This window comes from Myxine glutinosa, chromosome 6 (assembly GCF_964187855.1).
Source record: "Myxine glutinosa chromosome 6, kmMyxGlut1.1, whole genome shotgun sequence".
In the NCBI taxonomy this organism is placed as follows: Eukaryota; Metazoa; Chordata; class Myxini; order Myxiniformes; family Myxinidae; genus Myxine; species Myxine glutinosa.
The window spans coordinates 49,022,720-49,045,385 of record NC_136266.1 but is presented as its reverse complement, the minus strand read 5'-3'; the positions used below and the strand labels follow the sequence as shown (position 1 = coordinate 49,045,385).

The following is a 22,666-nucleotide window of genomic DNA, read 5'->3' as shown; positions in this document are numbered from 1 at the left end:
TACCAAAGTTGAACCCAGGTGTGGTGCTCACTTAAACCGCTGGGCGGTGTCTATAAGACCTCGGACGTCCGCGACTCGAGGCCACTCCTGCGACTTTATACAATGACATGTAGAATTGAATGGTACGTACCCACTTATATTCTAGGCTTGCTTGCATTGACTGATATATCCAATCTTTCTCATATGATGCCTTGATCCTGACATATATATATTGCATGGTGTATTTTACAGGATGATGTAAAGATATTATTGAGATTAAACCTATCTATGGGACGAGTTGTGGATTTGGTTGATTTTCACAACACTTAATCTCAATAATATCTTCGGAAATGGCGGGACACGAGTCTGGCGATGGCCGGATGAACGCAGATCTCAGACGAGCGTTTCCCGACATTCTCCGCGCTCCTGCGAGGCCCACCTCGGAGAAGAATGACCGGCGGAGGACCCGTCGAGCTAGCTCCAGCTACGGAGCTCCGACTACTCTCGCTGCCGGCCTGCCTCGAAAGGACCGGATGCGATGGGACCTCGCAAGCCTTTTGCGGGACCGCGTCGTCAAAGCGCGAACTGCTCTACTGAGGCCCGAACGCCGGAGCAGGCGTGACGGACTCCGGCAAGACGCCTGGAGAACGATGCTACTGGGCAACGTCCTGCGGCCGAAACCCCGTCGGAACGACGGACCCGCTTGGAGCCGACGGCCTACCCGACCGATGGCTGCTCGGAAGCACCTCCACGCGCGAATCGCGCGCGCAGCACCCGTCGCGTGCACTACTCTGTGAGGCCTACGATTCCGATCGCTGCTCGGAATCACCTCCTCCTACGCGACGCCGCACGCTGCACCCGTCGCGTGCACTACTCTGTGCCCGACCGATCGCTGCTCGGAAGCACCTCCACGTGCGAATCGCGCGCGCTGCACCCGTCGCGTGCACTACTCTGTGAGGCCTACGATTCCGATCGCTGCTCAGAATCACCTCCTCCCACGCGACGCCGCACGCTGCACCCGTCGCGTGCACTACTCCGTGAGGCCTACGATTCCGATCGCTGCTCGGAATCACCTCCTCCTACGCGACGCCGCACGTTGCACCCATCGCGGGCACACTCTGCGAGGCCGGCGATTCCAATCGCTGCTCGTCGGAATCACCTCCTACGCGCGAATCGCGCGCTGCCCCATCGCGGGCACAACCCGACCAAACGCTACTCGGTGGAATCACCTCCTACGTGAAGCCGCACGCTGTGCCCATCGCGGGCACCACTCTGCGAGGCCGGCGATTCCAATCGCTGCTCGGAGGAATCACCTCCTACGCGCAAATCGCGCACTGCGCCCTTCGCGGGCACCACTCTGCGAGGCCGGCGATTCTGATCGCGGCTCGCCGGAATCCCACCTACATGTGGCTACTCAACGAGGCCGGCGAACTCCGCTGCCCGGAATCGCCTCAATGGAGGCTCGCTTGGCACCATTCGAGGACTCGCCGCAGCACGGATGAGTTTCTAAGGACGTCGAGCGGGACCTTCATAGCCTTTCACGGCACTCGGGCTTATGCTTATGATAGATGATCATATACCATATGTATTCTATATGACTAACTATGTCTAAAACTCCGGACAAAACACGGCCCGAAAGCTAACAAACGAGACGCTACTTCAGGGCGTGATATGTATTCGATCCTTTGACCCGAAAGCTAACAAACGAGACGCTACTTCAGGGCGTGATATGTATTCGATCCTTTGACCCGAAAGCTAACAAACGAGACGCTACTTCAGGGCGTGATATGTATTCGATCCTTTGACCCGAAAGCTATCAAACGAGACGCTACTTCAGGTCGTGCAGTTTATCGCTGCCAAGCATGCTCGCCCACTCGACTCGGCGTGCTCGCCCACTCGACTAGGCGTGCTCGCCCACTCGACTCGGCGAGCCGCACTGGTTCAACGGGCCGAGCTCGACTTACGGTTTCCCTCGTACGCAGTGCGCCCTAGATAATACATTTCACTCGTCGGCCGGGTTCGTATTTCGTACACCAATCTCGAGCCCGCTCGAATGCTGGAGCCCAATGGACGCGAGACTATAGATTTCGGTGTGCTACTTTACTCCGTCTGGGGATACCGCTCAGCTGGAACTCGCCGTCAAACCCGCCCGCACGCGCCCGAACCAATTGATGACGTCATCGACTAAATCACGCGTTTGCTCTACAGCGCCATTAACTGCTTCCCGTGCTTGCGTCATCAGAGACGTCTACCTGAGTTCGTCTACCTGGGTACCTCTACAGATAGCAGAAATACTCAATCTGACCGCCCCTGCCCAAGAGTGCGTGTCATAACGTGGCGGCCTTCGAGGGCGACTAGCCAACATCGAGGACTTATGCCGTTAATCGATAAGGCACGGGGCATGTGGGAGTGCACGGTGACCCCGTGAGACGGTAACATTGAGCGTTGCGCCCGACTCCCTCGTCTCCTGAGCAAGCCACGTGGGCACCGGCCCGCCGGATCGCCCTTGACTCTGGGCTTGTTGCTTCTAGGACAGGTCTCTTGGCTCGCCTCCACGCAAGCCACGTGGGCACCGGCCCGCCGGACCGCCCTTGACTCTGGGCTTGTTGCTTCTAGGACAGGTCTCTTGGCTCGCCTCCACGACACATTTCGAGACTGCGAGACGCCTCGCCCGGCCGCTGCCTGTTTGCGTTCCCTCTGACCCAGACTGTGAAGGTCGCTCGACTTCGGTACGCGGTGCGCGACTGCTATCTCAAAATTGACAACGGGGGGGGGGGGGGGGGGGGGGGGGGGATGGATGAGTGAGGGGGTGAGATGATGGTCCATCCATCCGGGCCATCCTCTCGGTATATCCTCTCGGTATGTCGATCCATCCATCCGGGCCATCCTCTCGGTATATCCTCTCGGTATGTCGATAGGACGGGCCATGGATGGCCAATCCATCCGGGACATCCTCTCGGTATATCCTCTCGGTATGTCGATCCCTCCATCCGGGCCATCCTCTCGGTATATCCTCTCGGTATGTCGATAGGACGGGCCATGGATGGCCAATCCATCCGGGACATCCTCTCGGTATATCCTCTCGGTATGTCGATCCATCCATCCGGGCCATCCTCTCGGTATGTCGATAGGACGGGCCATGGATGGACAATCCATCCGGGACGTTCTCTCGGTAGCCGGTATAGCCGGTCTTCTCCGATCCTCTGAGCGCTGTGCTGCAGGACGGGATTGCGGAGATTCTGCGCTTCGCTGGGAAGGCGCATTTCGGTCGTTTTGTGCGTCGTCGTAATCTGCCATGCCGGTCGTTCGGGCAGCCTTCGGAGGGCACTCGTGGCAAACGTTTTGCTTGTAGAAATTTGCCGGAGCTTGTAATTCGTACGCGCTGCCGTCAGAGGGCGCTCGAGTCTCGTGATTTCAAAAGGGGGACTCCGGGGTATCGAGTAACTCTCGTTATGGCTCTCGTCGGTTCTCTCCCTCGGCAATTCCATGACATGGATCTAACGTGGATCGACCATGTACCCTTGGGAGCCATGGCAGGTACAGACTTACTGTAATGGACTTACTGTAATGGCCTCCTGTCATGTAATCTTACTTACTGTTACAGCTTACTGTAAAGAGGCTTACTGATTTACACATCTTCCACATCGACACATCTTCCTGTAATGTGTTGCATTGCGACGAATGGACATGGCTTACTGATTTACACATCTTCCACATCGACACATCTGCCTGTAATGAGTTGCATTGCGACGAATGGACATTCGCTCTTCAACAAGGTACACCTCACATGCAAGGTACACCTTATGCAATGAGTTGCATATCGACAAGGTACACCTTGACAGCGAGCACACCCAAGGTACACCTTCTCCAGCACATAGGCCTGTGAGACTAGACTATTGTGACCCACAGGCTCATCGTCTGCCGGTATCGGACATGTTTGCTAACCAGGCTATGAGTGCGCCTCGGGAACATCTGCCGTCCCTCCCTTCACCTGATACACCCCTGCCTGAAGCGGTGAGGGCACTGGTGAGGGCACTGAGGTGCCCCTCCGACACCTGCCTCCAGCGGCTACTCCGAAGCAGGGGACTCCGGGTTTGGGGACGTCGTACCCGGTAGTTTCCGAACCTGTGCTGGCAGGGTAATTCGCCACACTGACCGCTACGGATGGACCAACTGACCTGTAATAATGATAATGGATTTATTTCATACAGCGCTTTCCAGGAAGCCCTGAAGATGCTTTGACAGAGTGCGAAACATAAAACAATTGCGCAAAGACAAGAATCAATAGGAATATTTCTTTGACACCCCAATAATGATATAATGACTTTCTCTACCCATTAATGCTGACGCGCGCTCGCTTCCTGCCTAGTGGCAGCATAGTTCTAACGGCGGGGAGAATGTGGTGAAAATGTACCAAAGTTGAACCCAGGTGTGGTGCTCACTTAAACCGCTGGGCGTTGTCTATAAGACCTCGGACGTCCGCGACTCAAGGCCACTCCTGCGACTTTATACAATGACATGTAGAATTGAATGGTACGTACCCACTTATATTCTAGGCTTGCTTGCATTGACTGATATATCCAATCTTTCTCATATGATGCCTTGATCCTGACATATATATATATATATTGCATGGTGTATTTTACAGGATGATGTAAAGATATTATTGAGATTAAACCTATCTATGGGACGAGTTGTGGATTTGGTTGATTTTCACAACACCCCCCTCACCTATTCTGTTCAACGCGGTGTTGGACCAAGTACTCAGAAATATTCCAGAGGGAGTGGGGGTGTGATTGGGAACAACATTGGCGCCTGCTTTGGCATTTGCCGATGACCTGATCGTTTGTGCAAGGAAATCACCCGGACTTCAAAGGTCATTAGACAAGGTACAAGAATGTCTGGTTGGAGCTGGATTTGAGTTGAACGTGGAGAAGTCTGTTACATTAGCTATTGCTATAGATGGCAAGGCCAAGCGATTCGTGGTGGACGCCTCGGAGGAGTTTCATCTCCGGTCGCGCACTATCAGCAGTGTCTTGGTGCGGGTACACCACAAGGTCAGAGCTCAACGTTGCATGTCGGCATTCGAGTTACATCCGGCACAGAGAGCGTTTAGGAAAGGGGACGGGTGTGCCGAGAACGTCGTTCTCCTCGATGCCATCCTGAGGGACGCCACTCGTAACCTCCAACCTCTGCATCTTGCTGCGTTGGATGTCTCAAAGGCCTTCGACTCCGTCACACATGGAGCGATATTAAGTGCTGCCTTGAGGATGGGGGCTCCACCTCCCTTTGTTGCCGGCATCAAGCATTCATACACTGGTTGCATCACATATCTCGACTGCTGTCGTGATGGGGAAATATCTATGACCCGGGGGGTCAAGCAGGGTGACCCCCTCTCACCTATTCTGTTCAACGCTTGATCTTGCCAGCGAGGGCACGGTTTTTCGAAGCTGTCCACGCTTTCGAAGTTAAGTAATTGTTCACAATTGTATTTTTGTCGAAACTGTATTTATCTTTCTGTGTGTGTACCTATAGTGTGTCCCGAGGAAGAGTCTCGGTGTTAATCTTTCGTACCTGTATAAAAGTCGATTATTTCGTGCCGTGTTATTTGCGGCATAGTTCTTTAAGCTTCCTACCTTGAGGCTTCGTTTTTCTCAGCGGTCGATTGTGGTCCATTTACTTTCGTTCTCTCAGTATTTCCCAGTCTTTTCACCCCATACTTCATTGTTTAAAATCTTAACTAAAAAAAACAAACGAAAAAAACATTTCCTTCTTTGTTCTTGTCATTCGTTCGTTCTTCGACCACGTGTTTCGCCCTCATTTCCCCAGATAGTTTTCACTGTTCAATTTTAAAATGTTTAAACTTTCCCCTGAAGTGCTGTATTCTGTCGTATATTATAACACTTTTTTTCTTCTTCTTCTTTAAAAGGTTGCTTTCGACTTGCTCACCAAATCTATTCATTCAAAAAAAAAAAAAAATCCATCTCTTACAGTTCCTCCTTCCTACATTCCCTAAACTCACCTGCACTCCGCCCCCCCCCCCCCCCCCCCCCCTCCAGCGTCCTCAAACATATCTCTGACTCGAAGGTCACAAGAAACTCATTTTGCAATAAATGTTAGTTTCCCATTAATCGTACAACACTTTCGAAAAAACAAACTCACCCCTCCCCTCCAAATCTTCCCCATCACCCATCCCTTTCAAACCCCCCCCCCTTTCCTCCGAAACGCCCCCCTCACCCCTCCCCGCCTAGACTCCCCCTCGCCCCTCCCCTCATAAACTCCCCCCTCCCCTCCTAAACTCCCCCCTCACCCCTCTGCTCCAAATCTCCCCCATCCCTTTCAAATCCCCTCCCTTGCCCCTTCCCACCAAAACTCCCCCCTAACCCCTCCCCTTATAAACTCCCCCCTCACCCCTCCCCTTCAAATCTCCCCACCCTCATTTTTTCTCCATTTGCCCCCTCTCACCCCTCCTCCTCAAAGCGTCCTCCCCGCTTCTTCCCCCTTCCAACTCTCACCTCCATCGCCCCCAACCTTCTTTCTCACTCTTCTCCCCCCCTTCCCCCCCCCCCCTCAAATAACACCTCACTGTGACTCACACAATCTTCATCAAACCTTTTGTCCGCCCCATCCTTCCCTTTCTACAAGCTATTCTGAAATCTCTGACACACTTTCAACATCTCTCCCTACCTCTTCCACATCTTACCTTACCCCTCCCCCCTCGCCCCCCCCTGTTCTGTATCCGATGCTCCCCCTCCCTCTTCAATAACGGTATGGACATCAAACATCCAGGGCCTTCGCTCCAACTTGACTGATCTCTCCATACAGGTTGCTTCTGACAAACCAGACTTGATCTGCTTAACAGAAACTTTCCTCCTTCATGATGTCTCCGATTCCTTAATATCTCTCCCGGGTTACTCCCTCCTCCGGTATGATAGACCTGAGCCTCGTCCTGGAGGTGGGGTTGCTATCTTTATCAAAAACTCTCTTCCTCACTCGCCCTGCACTGCCCTCTCTCCACCTCACCCCCAGGAGTACCTCTGGCTACGGCTTCCCCTTCGGTCCCACCTTTTTTTCATATGTGTGTTGTAGCGTCCACCAAACGGTGATGACTCCTTCTACATCTCGCCGTCTAATATGGACCAACTTCGATCTACTCATCCCAACTCTCTCTTTCTCATATGTGGTGATTTCAATTGTCACCATGCCAGTTGCCTGGGTGTGGGTACCTCTCTCACCAGCCATGGCTCAGTGCACTCCCACTCATCGTCCCAGCGCACCTGGTCACAGCAACGCACACGATCGCACCTCCTGTCTGCAAACCCTGGCTAAATCACCTGAGTTCATCCCCACCGTACAAACCAACATCAAGCTCACTCTGTTCAATACCCGGTCCCTCGACAACAAAAGCCTCATCCTGAACGACTACATTCTGGATAATAAACTGGACTTTCTCTGTCTCACTGAAACCTGGCAACAACCTCTGGACTATTTCTCACTCAAACTCACTACACCCAATGGATATTCATACATCAATAAACCACGCTCGGAGGGCCGAGGTGGTGGAATTGCCGTAATACACCGACAGGACATCAAGACCAGCCTCATCTCCATCTCATCTGCTCCATCATTTGAACACCTGGCTTTCAAACTCTCTGGTCACACGCAGTCAGTCATGGCTGTCGTCTACCGCCCTCCCAAACCACACCCATCATTCCTGTCTGACATCTCCTACTTTCTGACCCAGCTCTGTTCCCTCTCACCCTCAATCCTCCTCCTCAGTGATTTCAATATCCACATGGACTCCACTGACTCCACAATAACCACTGACTTCACTGATTTACTCACCTGCTTTAACCTCACTCAACATGTCAACTTTCCTACCCATAACCGTGGGCACATTCTGGACCTTGTCTGCTCTACTTGATTAATTTTGCACCATCTCTCTGGCTCCGACCTCACCCTCTCTGACCACTTAGCCATCACTATGACCATCAACATCCCCACCCCAGCACCAAGGGATTATCGCACTATCAACTTCCGTAAGCTAAACGCTCTTTCACCTACCTCATTCTCATCCACCCTCTCTGAAAAAATGTCCACTTCTCCCTTCGTTGACCTCCACACCCCTTCTGACCTCACTGACGACTACAACCACACTCTCTCCTCCTGCCTTGACCAGCTTGCGCCTATAAAAACCAACACGGTTTCTTTCACCCATTCTGCTCCCTGGTTTACCCATGAACTCCGCCTGATGAAAACTCGTGCTCGCCAACTTGAAAGACTCCGCAATAAAACAGGTCTCACAATTCACTCCCAAGCCTACAACGACCACCTACAGCACTACAAAGATGCCCTCTCCCGTGCCCGCTCTGCCTACTACTCTCAAATTATCCACTCTGGCTCTGCAAACCCAAAAGCACTCTTCTCTACAATAAACAAACTCCTCAGCCCCCTGGACACCACCACCCAGTCATTCACAGTAGAAAACTGCATCTCCTTCCTTTCATTCTTCCAAAGCAAAATGGACAACATCTACAACAGCTTAACCACCACCGCACCCGCTCCCCCTCAAACCACCTGCCCCCCCTTATCGTGGCAACCCCTGTCTCAGTTCTCCCCAGTCTCCCCTACTGACCTCTCTGAACTCCTCATAGGAATTAAAACTGCCACCTGCACTCTTGACCCCATCCCCTCCAGCTTTGTCAAGGCCTCCCTTCCTGCTCTCTCTCCACTTATCACTGCAACAATAAACTCCTCCCTGTCTACAGGCATCGTCCCACAATCCCTCAAAATTGCTGCTGTTACCCCCATTCTGAAAAAACCTGGAATAAACCCTGACACCCTAAACAACTTCAGACCCATCTCCAACCTACCCTTTCTGTCAAAGGTTTTGGAACGTGCTGTAGTCACTCAACTCAAACATCACCTCTCTGCCAATAACCTGTATGAAACATTCCAATCCGGATTCCGCTCCAACCACAGTACTGAAACTGCTCTCCTCAAAATCACCAATGACCTTCTCCTCTCCTCTGACGCCGGCAACCTCAACATTCTCATCCTCCTCGACCTCAGCGCCGCCTTTGACACCATCAATCACACCATCCTCCTCACCCGACTTGAAACCACCTTTAACATTACCGGCACTGCCCTCACTTGGATCAAATCTTACCTCTCTGACAGACGCCAGTTCATCTCCATCAATAACTGCAAATCCCCCACTGCTCCCCTCCCCCAAGGTGTCCCCCAAGGTTCAGTTCCTGGCCCCCTCCTCTTCATCCTGTACCTGTCCCCCCTTGGTCACTTAATCCGCCGTCATGGTCTCCAATTCCACTGCTTCGCCGATGACATCCAGCTTTTCATCTCCACCGCCACCCACTCCATCCTGACAAACTGCATCACTGAAATAAAATCCTGGCTTCAAATCAACTTCCTCAAACTTAACTATGATAAATCTGAAATAATCATCATTGGCCCAAAAACGCTCACCAAATCCACCCATAACTTTGCCCTCAACATGGACGGTTTCCCAGTATCCACCTCCCCTCACATCCGGAATCTTGGCATCATCTTTGACCAAACCCTCTCCTTTGACAAATACACTAAACAGATCACAAAGACAGCCTTCTTTCACCTGAAAAACATCGCCCGTCTCCGTCCATCCCTCTCCTCCACGGCTGCAGAAACCCTCATCCACACCTTCATCACCTCCCGTCTGGACTACTGCAACAGCCTCCTCTATGGTTCACCCTCAATAATCACCAGTAAACTCCAATACATTCAGAACTCCGCTGCCCGTCTACTCACCCATTCCCGGACCCGTGACCACATCACCCCCGTCCTTTATAAGCTTCACTGGCTCCCAATCCCCCAGAGAATCCAGTACAAAATCCTCCTCTTGACCTACAAAGCCCTCCATAACCTGGCCCCATCCTACCCGACTGACCTCCTCTCCAGAGACACTCCCACCCGCAACCTCCGCTCTGCTGGTACCAACCTCCTGACCCCCCCCCCCCCCCATCCGGACCAAATTCAGATCCTGGGGGGACAGGGCCTTCTCCATCGCTGCTCCCACCCTCTGGAACTCACTACCTCACACCATCAGAGACTCCTCCTCACTCACCAAATTCAAAACATCACTCAAGACCCACCTGTTCAACACTGCATTCAACATTTAACCCACAGCATTTCACCCCTGACTATCTCTTCTCCTTCTCCTTCTCCTTCCTTTTGCTTTGATTATTTACCTATTGATTTTTGTCTTTTTGCACTTGTTTTTTGTACTCTGTCAAAGCGCCTTTGGGCTTCTTGAAAAGCGCTATATAAAATAAATGTATTATTATTATTATTATTATTATTATGGCTCCTCAGCAAAGGACTTCTGCGACTCACTGGGACTGACACAATCTGTCAATTTCCCGACCCGGATCTCAGTCAACGGAGCATCTTCTTTTCTAGACTTGGTTATGACTAACTTCCCTGCAAATGTCTGCTGCTCTTCTTCTGCTCCAATCAGTTCATCTGATCATGTGCTTGTTAAAGTGGACATCTCTCTGACCATTCTCGGAGAGCCTCCTCAGCGTCGACGAGTCTGGCATTTCACTCAGACCAACTGGCACTGTCATCAAGCAGCCATCAATCATCTGGACTGGTCTCCCATCTCTACCGCCTCTGACATCAACTCATCCTGGGAATTCTTCCAAAGTAAATTGCCCTCTCTCATGCACAGATTTATCCCATCTCGTCTTCAGTTGTCATACCCTTCTTCCCATCCATGGTACATGGAATCTTGTGGTGAGGCATTTGCCCAGAAACAACTTGCCTTTGCCTCCTGGAAAGCAAATCCAACGGAAGGAAATCTCATTTCCTTTCACAAAGCCCGAAACAAGTGTGCGTCCACCTTCAGGAGAGCCAGGAAACAATATCTCTCCACTCTCAAGACCGAACTCTCAAACCTGTCTCCCTCTTCCAAATCCTGGTGGCGTCTGGTCAAATCTGTTTCTGGTGTTTGTGCCCCCTCCATTCCCTCCCTTACCTCAAACGGCTACACAGCTGACTCCGCACGTGAAAAAGCTGAATGCCTCAACTCTGTGTTTGCCTCTAAATCTTGTGTCCCAAACCCATGCCTCTCTGTACCCACCGTACCCAGTCGTACCCAGCTGCTCCTGGACTTTGTGTCCTTTCCTCCTGACAAGGTGGAGAAGTTTCTGTCAACCCTCGACTCTGATTCTGCAACTGGACCTGACGGCATCAGCCCACGGGTCCTAAAATCCTGTTCTTCCGCTCTTTCACTCCCCCTCTCTGTTCTCTTCACCCTCTCTTTTGCTCAAGGTCATCTGCCATCAGCTTGGAAATCAGCCAACATCACCGCTTTACACAATAAAGGTGCAAAAACAGATCCTTGCAACTACAGACCAATCAGCCTTCTCCCAATTATCAGCAATGTCATGGAATCCATCATTGCTTCGGATATCAAATCTTTCCTCTTCTCCAATGGCTTGATCATTGATCATCAATTTGGTTTCAGACCAGGTCATTCTACTCTGGACATGCTGCTTCTGCTGTCTCAACAATGGATGGAGGTCCTCAATGCCAAACAGGAAATTAGAGCTGTCTCCCTTGACATATCACGTGCCTTCGATACGGTCTGGCTGGCTGGTCTGGCTTCGATACGATACGGTCTCTGCTCACTAAACTCTCCTCCTATGGTATCCATGGAAATCTCCACGCATGGCTTGCAGACTTCCTCTCTAGTCGTAGTCAACGTGTGGCCCTGAATGGGTTTCTCTCATCTCCCCTTCCTGATCAGGCTGGGGTTCCCCAAGGCAGTGTTCTGGGCCCTGTGCTTTTTCTGGTCTTCATCAATGATCTCTCTGACTCTCTTGAAAATCCTCTCCATATCTCTTTGCTGATGACTCCACTCTCTGCCGCTCCATTCCTCATCCCTCAGATCGGCAGTCTGCAGCCTCCTCACTCTCTGCAGACCTGAACAAAATCAGACTGGTCAAACAAGTGGAACATGTCTTTCCATCCTGACAAATCTCACATTCTTACGATGTCTCTCCGAAAAGACCGACTGGTCAACCCTCCCATCCACTTTCTGAACAATCCTCTCCAAGACGTTTTGTCACTCAAGCTTTTGGGTCTCACTATCTGCAATGATCTTTCCTGGGAAAACCACATTTCAAATCTGGCCTCCAAAGCCAGTCGCCGACTGGGCATCCTCCGTCGTGTGAAGTCCTTCCTTGGCACACCTGAACTCCTCACCACATACAAGGCTTTCATCCGTAGCTCAATGGAATACTGTTCGCCCTTCTGGGCCGATGCTCCTGCCTCACACCTAGCTCGGCTTCATGCTGTTGAAACCAAAGCTTTCAGAATCATTGGAATCTCCCGCGATGAAGCTAACTCCGAGGGCCTCACACTCACTCACCGCAGGCAGGTTGGTCGTCTTTCTGTCTTCTACCGACTCCTCTCCGGCCTTGCTCCCCCAGCTCTCTGGGCTCTGTCCCCCAAATATTCCTACAGGTCGCACAAGATCTGCCTGCAACCCTCCTATGGTTAAACTGCCAAAATCAAGACTCTCCGCTCACCTTCACTCCTTCATTCCTCTTTTCTCCCACCTCTGGAACAAACTCCCTCACTCTCTTCAATCCCACTCCTCCCTCCAGGTCTTTAAAACAGCAGTTCACCACCATCTCTTAACTTCCCCCATCCAAAACCTGATCTTTTCTACCCCCACTAATTTCACCCCAAATCCACGTTTTTGAAATACCGACTTCTTTCCTGGAAGTCCTTGGTGTCCTTGCGTTTTATACCTATCCTGCCCCCCCCCCCCCAGGCCCTCTCCCTCCCACACATCTCCCGATGTCCCTGGTCTCAAATGTTGTGTTTGAGTGCTTCCTCCCCTTCTCTCCCCATCTTGTCGACTGCTCCCCTTTTTATATACTTTGTTTGCTTGTTTGTTTGATTTGTTTGTTTGATAAATGTTAGCTCTTTCACGAGCCTCGACTCTGTATACAAAAAAAAAAAAAAAAAAAAAAAAAGTCAGGTTTGAGGTGTTGAGTGAATTAATGATGGCTTTTAGGGATACCCCTACTTTAAAAAAATGTATGAAGTAAAATGTCACCTTTTTCTGTTTCTACAAAAAATAATCAGTGTGCAGCTGAAATAAACTGATTTGAAGAAAAGCCATCAGTGAAATATTAGGACATCCCTATAATATGTAAAACTGAGGAAAAAAAGTAGATTGCCTGAGTTAGTTGTATGGGATTGCAATTTTGCTGACAAAATGCAAAAATGTAAATTTTCAATTGTGTTGAGGAAAATAAATGTAATTTCCTTATTTGAAGGTGTATTGTCTCAATTCTTCAATTTTTGTATTCTCCAGATTGTCAGCTTTCCAGTGATATATGGTTTGTCGGGGGTAGCTTGTCTGTGAGTGTAGATATGTGCATTTGTTTGATGGCGTGTAAAACCCTGCATTTTATCCCACTTGGCCCCTTAAACAGGAAACTTATGTTTGCCTGAACTTTCCTGAGTCCTGAGCGCAAACCTCTATTATCTTTCCAACAAAAGCACTACTACTACTACATTTTTTACTACTACTACTACTACTACTACTACTAAGGTGCCAATTAATTCCACCTTATTGTAGGGTTGGCAAAGGAGGAATAATTCCAGCACAAGTCTTTTTGGAACTGGCTGGGCAGGCCTGATGTTCAACTGGAGGGTAAGGAATTTGTAATTTGTTCAGGGGATCGGCTACCAGACAATTGTAGCAGACAGGACCACCCAGCTTAACCTCCATCCAAAAGATTTGTGGGAAACACAAATCAGTATATAATCGGGATGAGAATCGTCCGAAGTCTGGAAAGCTCAATGGTAAGTGAAATCTCTTTCTAGAAATTAGGGTTTGCTTCATCATCCACAGCAACTTCAACTCTGCACCATCCTGTCGGACAAACACTCTGCACTCACGTATCCAACTCAGCATCTTTGACTTGTTGCTCTTCCCAGCTGAACATCAGGCCAACGATGGCTGCTGCCAGAGAACGACCCTTTCTTTCTAGGCTCCAGAGTCCATCCCGTCGCCCACGCTCTTTGCGACCCTGACTGTGTTCCGGAATCCACAACGCTTTGCCACGTCGAGAAACCTGTTCAAACAAGAAAGCACAGAAACACCCAAGATCATTTGGCACCAAGCAACAAATCCAATCTACAACTATAGCCATAGCAACTGGAATAACAATAAAGACGTTGTGCACAGCAATACTTACGAAATCCAAATAAACAACAGTTGCCATGGAAACAGCAATTTGCGAATTTAGAAAATTTAACCTATCAAGTGTTTTAGATGATTGAATGTTGTGCATAACAAATTTGGTTGATACATTTCTTAATTGCCACCTAAAGGTGCTTACACACATTTTGGATGTTATTGACATTTACCTTTGACCAATTTTAACCAGATTTTATACACATATACTACACATGCATACTAACAAGCTGCATAAGTTACAATTTGATATCTTGAAAACTTCCTGAGGTTTGGCAAAAATAAAATGACAAAAAACCTGATTTGACTATAATGGGGGTGAAATTGTTGTCATGGACACCGGTTTTTTTTTTCTGTGCCACGTGGGACCCTTGCCTTTGCCACGTGGGACCCTTGCCGTTGCCACGTGGGACCCTTGCGTATGCCACGTGGGACCCTTGCCTTTGCCACGTGGGACCCTTGCCTTTGCCACGTGGGACCCTTGCCTTTGCCACGTGGGACCCTTGCCTTTGCCACGTGGGACCCTTGCCTTTGCCACGTGGGACCCTTGCCTTTGCCACGTGGGACCCTTGCCTTTGCCACGTGGGACCCTTGCCTTTGCCACGTGGGACCCTTGCCTTTGCCACGTGGGACCCTTGCCTTTGCCACGTGGGACCCTTGCCTTTGCCACGTGGGACCCTTGCCTTTGCCACGTGGGACCCTTGCCTTTGCCACGTGGGACCCTTGCCTTTGCCACGTGGGACCCTTGCCTTTGCCACGTGGGACCCTTGCGTTTGCCACGTGGGACCCTTGCGTTTGCCACGTGGGACCCTTGCGTTTGCCACGTGGGACCCTTGCGTTTGCCACGTGGGACCCGTGCGTATGCCACGTGGGACCCGTGCGTATGCCACGTGGGACCCTTGCCTGTGCCACGTGGGACCCTTGCCTGTGCCACGTGGGACCCTTGCCTTTGCCACGTGGGACCCTTGCCTTTGCCACGTGGGACCCTTGCCTTTGCCACGTGGGACCCTTGCCTTTGCCACGTGGGACCCTTGCCTTTGCCACGTGGGACCCTTGCCTTTGCCACGTGGGACCCTTGCCTTTGCCACGTGGGACCCTTGCCTTTGCCACGTGGGACCCTTGCCTTTGCCACGTGGGACCCTTGCCTTTGCCACGTGGGACCCTTGCCTTTGCCACGTGGGACCCTTGCCTTTGCCACGTGGGACCCTTGCCTTTGCCACGTGGGACCCTTGCCTTTGCCACGTGGGACCCTTGCCTTTGCCACGTGGGACCCTTGCCTTTGCCACGTGGGACCCTTGCCTTTGCCACGTGGGACCCTTGCCTTTGCCACGTGGGACCCTTGCCTTTGCCACGTGGGACCCTTGCCTTTGCCACGTGGGACCCTTGCCTTTGCCACGTGGGACCCTTGCCTTTGCCACGTGGGACCCTTGCCTTTGCCACGTGGGACCCTTGCCTTTGCCACGTGGGACCCTTGCCTTTGCCACGTGGGACCCTTGCCTTTGCCACGTGGGACCCTTGCCTTTGCCACGTGGGACCCTTGCCTTTGCCACGTGGGACCCTTGCCTTTGCCACGTGGGACCCTTGCCTTTGCCACGTGGGACCCTTGCCTTTGCCACGTGGGACCCTTGCCTTTGCCACGTGGGACCCTTGCCTTTGCCACGTGGGACCCTTGCCTTTGCCACGTGGGACCCTTGCCTTTGCCACGTGGGACCCTTGCCTTTGCCACGTGGGACCCTTGCCTTTGCCACGTGGGACCCTTGCCTTTGCCACGTGGGACCCTTGCCTTTGCCACGTGGGACCCTTGCCTTTGCCACGTGGGACCCTTGCCTTTGCCACGTGGGACCCTTGCCTTTGCCACGTGGGACCCTTGCCTTTGCCACGTGGGACCCTTGCCTTTGCCACGTGGGACCCCTGCCTTTGCCACGTGGGACCCTTGCCTTTGCCACGTGGGACCCTTGCCTTTGCCACGTGGGACCCTTGCCTTTGCCAATTGGGACCCTTGCCTTTGCCAATTGGGACCCTTGCCTTTGCCAATTGGGACCCTTGCCTTTGCCAATTGGGACCCTTGCCTTTGCCAATTGGGACCCTTGCCTTTGCCAATTGGGACCCTTGCCTTTGCCAATTGGGACCCTTGCCTTTGCCAATTGGGACCCTTGCCTTTGCCAATTGGGACCCTTGCCTTTGCCAATTGGGACCCTTGCCTTTGCCAATTTGGACCCTTGCCTTTGCCAATTGGGACCCTTGCCTTTGCCAATTGGGACCCTTGCCTTTGCCACGTGGGACCCTTGCCTTTGCCACGTGGGACCCTTGCCTTTGCCACGTGGGACCCTTGCCTTTGTGACGTGGGGACCCTTGCCTTTGCCACGTGCGGACCCTTGCCTTTGCCACGTGGGGACCCTTGCCTTTGCCACGTGGGGACCCTTGCCTTTGCCACGTGGGGACCCTTGCCTTTGCCACGTGGGGACCCTTGCCTTTGCCACGTGGGGACCCTTGCCTTTGCCACGTGGGGACCCTTGCCTTTGCCACGTGGGGACCCTTGCCTTTGCCACGTGGGGACCCTTGCCTTTGCCACGTGGGGACCCTTGCCTTTGCCACGTGGGGACCCTTGCCTTTGCCACGTGGGGACCCTTGCCTTTGCCACGTGGGACCCTTGTCTTTGCCACGTGGGACCTTTGCTTTGCCACGTGGGACCCTTCCCTCTGCCACGTGGGACCCTTGCCCTTGCCACGTGGGACCCTTCCCTATTCTACCAACCAAGATGAGTAGAACCTGAAAAAAAGAAAGAGAAAAATTAATTCATCGATTGTATTTTGCGCCCTCTTTGCGTGGTACTGAGGCGCTTTGCCAATGAGGGAGGAGGGGCATTTAATTATGGCTCTGGACCATCGTGTTACTGCAGAAGGCTCCCGGCCAGGTCTAGTGGGGTCAAAAGGGTCTTAGGGTCAAAATACTCTTAAGGTGGAGGTCGCAGGTGGTATACAGCCTGTGGCTGCTTCGCCGCATCATTCTCTGGAGGCACAGCTCTGCTGCTGATACAATGCCCCCTATTACCAGTACATTGGTACTCATTTTGCCAACCTCAGAAGAATGAGGGGCTGAGTCAACACACCTGGTGTTAATTCAACGGCATGACAAGGGCTCAAACTCGGGACCCGAAGACCAGACACCTTAACCATTAATTCAACACCAGGCTTGGGTCTTAGCTTAATAGAGTCTTAAGTGACTGAGGAGTCTTGAAGGTATAAGGTGTATTTCGGATATAAAGGGTTTAAAGTGTCTAAAAAGGGTCTAATGGGTCTGCAAGTATAAGGATCAAGGGGTTTAAAGGGTGTAAAGGTTTTCAGAAGTCTAAGGGGCCGAAAGGGTCTTAAAAGGTGTAAATGGCCTGTAAGGTCCAAAAGGTGCAAGGGCTCTAAAAGTCTACAACTACATGTCGAAAAGGTATGTTCCAATAGTCCGTAATTAATAGACGTAATCAAGGTGAAATAATAAGTACTAGCCGAAACCCGTGGAACATCCACGGAAGGGAGGATGTGGTGTATGGATAGAGTGTACCATTATGGATGGCATAGGGGAGCGCTCATGGGATCTTCTTCTTCCGTTAAGCTCCAATTTTTTCTCTTTAAGTTAAGTCCAATCAGTCCTCTCTGCTCGAAGTGCTCAGGCCATGCCTTCCCGCTCTCATACTTTTATTTCCGTTCGGTGTAGAAAGAGATTGACATATCGTTCGTCTGTTTTCAGCTCGTTATCTTTAAGCTTCCTTACGTCTCGCCACCTGCTACACCTCTCTGAGTTACGAGGATTTATGCAACGCACCCCGAGTATCGCAACGTCACTCCATTTAACTTTATTAAAATGACGATAAAGACGTTTCCTTATTTATCCTAATTTAAAATGTTCAAGGGAATAAAAAGACCATTTGGTTCACACCACCCATGTTCACACCACTCGACTGTCCAATCAGCGGACGGCTCGCTTCGCCTTCGCCCAGCAGACGCCAATACAATGGCGTCGTATCGGCAGTTAATCGGATGCTTTTGGGCCCCAACGTCGGCTAATTCAGATTTTTCGAGTATGTCTGTACGTGATAAACAAAGAGCGCGGTTCGTAGATCGTAAATCCATTAGTGCCGTGGGCATCGGGTCACTGGGTGCGGCGTAAAAGGGATAACAAAGTCGAGTCCTTACGGTATTATTATATAGATAATAGACGTATTCACAGTCCAACTAACATTCAAACAGTACTTCATTAATAAACCTACTCACATGGGTCGAAAGACTTCACCTCGGCAATAATTCACTGTCCACCTGTGTTTTATATACAGTTCACTGTTCAACAAGTGAATCGATTGAAAATTGACGATTAATGCGACGTTGCCCTTTGGACGTATTGACCGAAATAAAAATTGGCTTCGAGCTTGTCACTACCTCCACCAGGTGGTTACGTTTTGTGAATATCAGAGTAAAAATGTGACCTGTAGGCGATCGACAGCCCAGACCAATATATAGTAGAGTTACTTGTGAATCTTAGATTTTGCATGTAATAAGGGGCAGCAACAAAAGGGTCAAAACCTTATGAAGCGTTATGAAGTCGCTCTCGGATCTTCCGTTGTCCCTGTTCTCTGCTGTTGTACTTGTGTGCTTCCCTCTCTCTCCCCATCTTGTCTACCGCTCCTTTTATTGTATGTTTTGTGTGTCCGTTTGTCCTTTTTGTGATTGATGTTAGCTCTTTCACGAGCCTCGATCTTGTATACAAAACAAAAAAAAAGGCGTGTGAGTGCGTGTATATATATTGTTACGGAACCTGAGTACGGCACTCCCCTTAGCAAGGGGGGCTTAATCCCCTTGTCTTGTTAAGCTGGCCGTCTCCGTCCCTGGAACTATCCCGCTCCTTGGTGGGGTGGGATTGGCCAAGGTGATTGGTCAAGGGATTCCCGGACACCTCCGCCAATCCCTCCACAAAGCAGGTGGATGGCCCCGCTCGAATCCCGGACAAGACGGAGTTTGCCGAGCGGTTTAGCAATCCGGAATCCGAGCCGTTAGCAATGAACTAAACCCGATTAAAAGCGGTTCGGCCAAAATCGCGCCACAGATACTCAATCAGGAAAAGACTAAAGCGAACGGGGAAGAATGAAACCAAAGATTAAGGAGGAACAGGTATTTATTAATTATTTACACAAAACCAAAGAAAGAGAAACGAAAGTAATTTACAGAAGAGAAAGCAGATACACAGGGCAAGTCTTAAACAGTCTTAATTATGGAACCCCAGACAACACAAAGGACAGACCACGGACTTGCACGACAAAGGGAAATTGCAGGCAGGAATGGCTGGACGAAGGAGAAGGGTCCGTGCAGAACAGCAGGGCTGGAAGGTTTGGGCGGGAAAGTGCAGCAAAGAGGTCCGCTCCAGCTCCACGCTGGAAGCGAGCAGCCAGTGGCTCCACGCAATCGGTTTCACACGGCAGGGCTTTCTGAAACAGCTCCGCGCAGCTCGTCTCTCATGCCTTCTCACCGGCCCTCGTACTTGTTCGTCCCACTCACTCAACTTTCTTCAGAACCCCTCACTCCAACTCACTCACTCAACTGACGCTCCACCGACTCTCGTGCTCCCTCACTCCTCTGCGTAAGCAGTCCCTTGTTCCTCTGCGTAAGCAGTCCCTCGCAGTCGCTTTTATTGCTCGTCGCCGTATCAGGCCGCGGGCTGCGAGGGCACGCCTACCGGTTCGCTCACCGCGGTGCTGGTTGGTGGTTTGGGCTGGCTGACTCCACCTCCGATGATGACGACGTGCCACGCCCGTGATTTAGCGGCTCCTCCCCCCTTCTTCTCCGAGATGGAGCACATGGGCAATGGCGTCTTGCGGGATAGAAAACCATTCGGACTGCTTTTGAAGGGAACGAAAGGGACCTATCTTATTCGATTAATGCAACGTAGAGTCAAACTATTGGAAACACAGCCTTACCTGAAACACATAATAATGAAATAACTATGAAGAGGGCCTATGGTTCGCTACGTGTTGCGATGTGGACTAACTAGGGAACGACCTTTGATCTTGACAATAAAAACCACCTTTAGAGGCCATTTTTTCCCCGCAAGCGGGGGTTGGCCTTTTTCGGGAACTGTGGTTGTTGTTGTTTTTTGGTCCCCTTTTTGAAGCAATGTTTTACGGCCGGATGCCCTTCCTGACGCCAACCCTTTTTGCCGCCTTTAACGACAAGCAGGGAATTACCAGTGAACTGGTACTCAATTTGCCGACCTCGGAAGGATGACAGGCTGAGTCAACCCCCCTGGCGTTAATTCAGCGATTGACCGGGATTCGAACCCAGGATCCTAGGATCCTAAGCCGGCACCCTAGCCGCTAGCCCAACACCAGGGACTATCGCAACACCAGGGACTATTCCTACTATCTTGACAATGAATGGAGGTATTTACACAAAGAATTATTTACAAAGGGGTATATTTACAACACTTTACACAGTGCAGGGTTCTCAAAACCCCAACAATATATATATATATATATATATATATATATATATATATATATATATATATATATATATATATATATATATATATATATATATATATATATGTGTGTTGACCATATAGTAGCATCTTCAGTTAACGATGGTATTTTTGTTCAGAATGCGCACACAAGGTGAAACCATGTGCTCTACCTTAGCCGTTCTAGTTAAGATAGCAAATTATAGTCCCAAAACAAGACCCAAACTACTTTGGCGATGTCACTGCTACTCTCATCCTCAAGATGTCACTTCATTATATTTGCTAACATTTCAATCTGATAAACACATCACTTTCCCGTGTTGGTCTGACAGGATGGTGCAATGTTAGCACTTTTACCTTCGAGATGTCAAGTGTGGGTTCAGTTCTTGGCACGACTCTGAAACGTGGTGCTTCACAGGCAGGGTGATGCATCACAACGTGTCGTGTTCCTCAAATGGGTGTTTGGCCCAGTGTCCCGTCTGCGAGCACCAGCCGTTAGATTTTGAAGATTCGATCCACTGTGTCTTTCGTTCCAATAGTAGGCGAGGTATCGCCAGCACACTGAACAAATTACAAATTCCCCCCAAATCAACTTTAGTCAAACGTCAGGCCAATCCAGCCTGTTCGTGAAAGACTCCAATCAAAACACATCCCAGGTCAGCCTGCAGGATTACTTGTAGCAATATCAGTAGCGGCTGGAGAGTTCATACAACACGATACCCCACGCCATCTTCAAGCATATACTTCAATTTTAATAAAATGATTTACAAGATCGTTGAAAAAATCCGGAAGTTTAGCGCTATTTAAGCTTATACACCACCCTTATACACTGTAATAAGACGACGTTGAGCCAGCTTATGAGATGGAGTCTTTATTGATCACCATCGAATGCAGCGTCAATCGGCATGGTACAATTTAGGGCGGGTCATACTCAGGTGCCAAAATCAATCTGAAGGAAATCCTAACATGAGGGGTGTCTATATTATGTGTTTTTTTATGGGGAATTCAAATATGAGTTTATTTTTTGGATAGGATAACTCTAACCTACATCAATTTGTATTTCTAAATTGCCAATTTTACCCTTTCGAACCCCTTTATAAGCTATTAAAAGATATAAGGGAAATCATTCATATTGACACAGCCAAATCAAATGTACATATTTATTAACAGGTGAACTGTATGTATATCACTGGTTACAATTACAAAGATCAATCTCCTTACTTCTTGAACTTTACCAGGTTGCACAAGTCCTGCTTTGACTCATTCTTGGACATCAGCCTCCTGCTGGTCTCCTGAGCCCTGATGCCTCCATCCCTCTTTTCCTGTGAGAAGTACTTAGCAGAAGCCTCAGTCACCATTTTAACAACCCTCTCAATGTTTTGTGTGTGGCAAAGCCAGTTGAGCACCTCCATGGGGGTGTTGATGAAGTTCTTCACCTCCGAGGTGCTTAGGGAGCAGGTGAGAGGTGGCTCTGACACACCTTCTGACCAGCTGATCAAGTTACCAATGCTGAAGCATCACAGTTGATGTCAGGTGTCTTTCTGGTCCTGACAGAGGAGTCCCCCAGCTGAGTGTCTGGGTCCCCCTCTCCCCTGATGGCCAGGATTCTCTCCACCCCCTCAGTCCTCTCCTTCTGATCCTCAGAGCACAGCAGTGTTTGGAGGATGGCTTCACTGTGGGCATACCAAGCAGATCTTCTCACAGTCGGCATCACAAGGTCCAGCACCTCCTTCCTCTGGGACTTGAGGCAGTCCAGCTGAAACAAGATGTGCCTAGGCCCTTCGATCCAGGAGTGCTTGACTTTCACGTTGAACCAACATGGATAATACACTCCAATGATGAATTCCACAATGAATTGCAGATTCTTCCGGTTCTTTCCTTTCAGTCCATGCTTTGACACCCAGAGCCTGA

General features: G+C 50.4%; 1 protein-coding gene across 2 annotated transcripts in view; it reads right to left on the bottom strand.

The window, feature by feature from the left end:
- Window positions 1–22,666, bottom strand: part of LOC137429754 (stAR-related lipid transfer protein 7, mitochondrial) — a 64,721-nt gene that overhangs the window by 34,492 nt on the left and 7,563 nt on the right. Inside the window, exons 2-3 of one of the 2 annotated variants that reach the window (XM_068119968.2) lie at window positions 21,113–21,234; window positions 13,957–14,132 (exon numbers count right to left, since the gene is read on the bottom strand). In XM_068119968.2, coding sequence (XP_067976069.2) covers window positions 13,957–14,132; window positions 21,113–21,187 — 251 coding nt within the window. In that variant the 5' untranslated portion in view covers window positions 21,188–21,234. The remainder of the gene's footprint in view (window positions 1–13,956; window positions 14,133–21,112; window positions 21,235–22,666) is intronic. The other variant, XM_068119967.2, reaches the window with a different exon arrangement.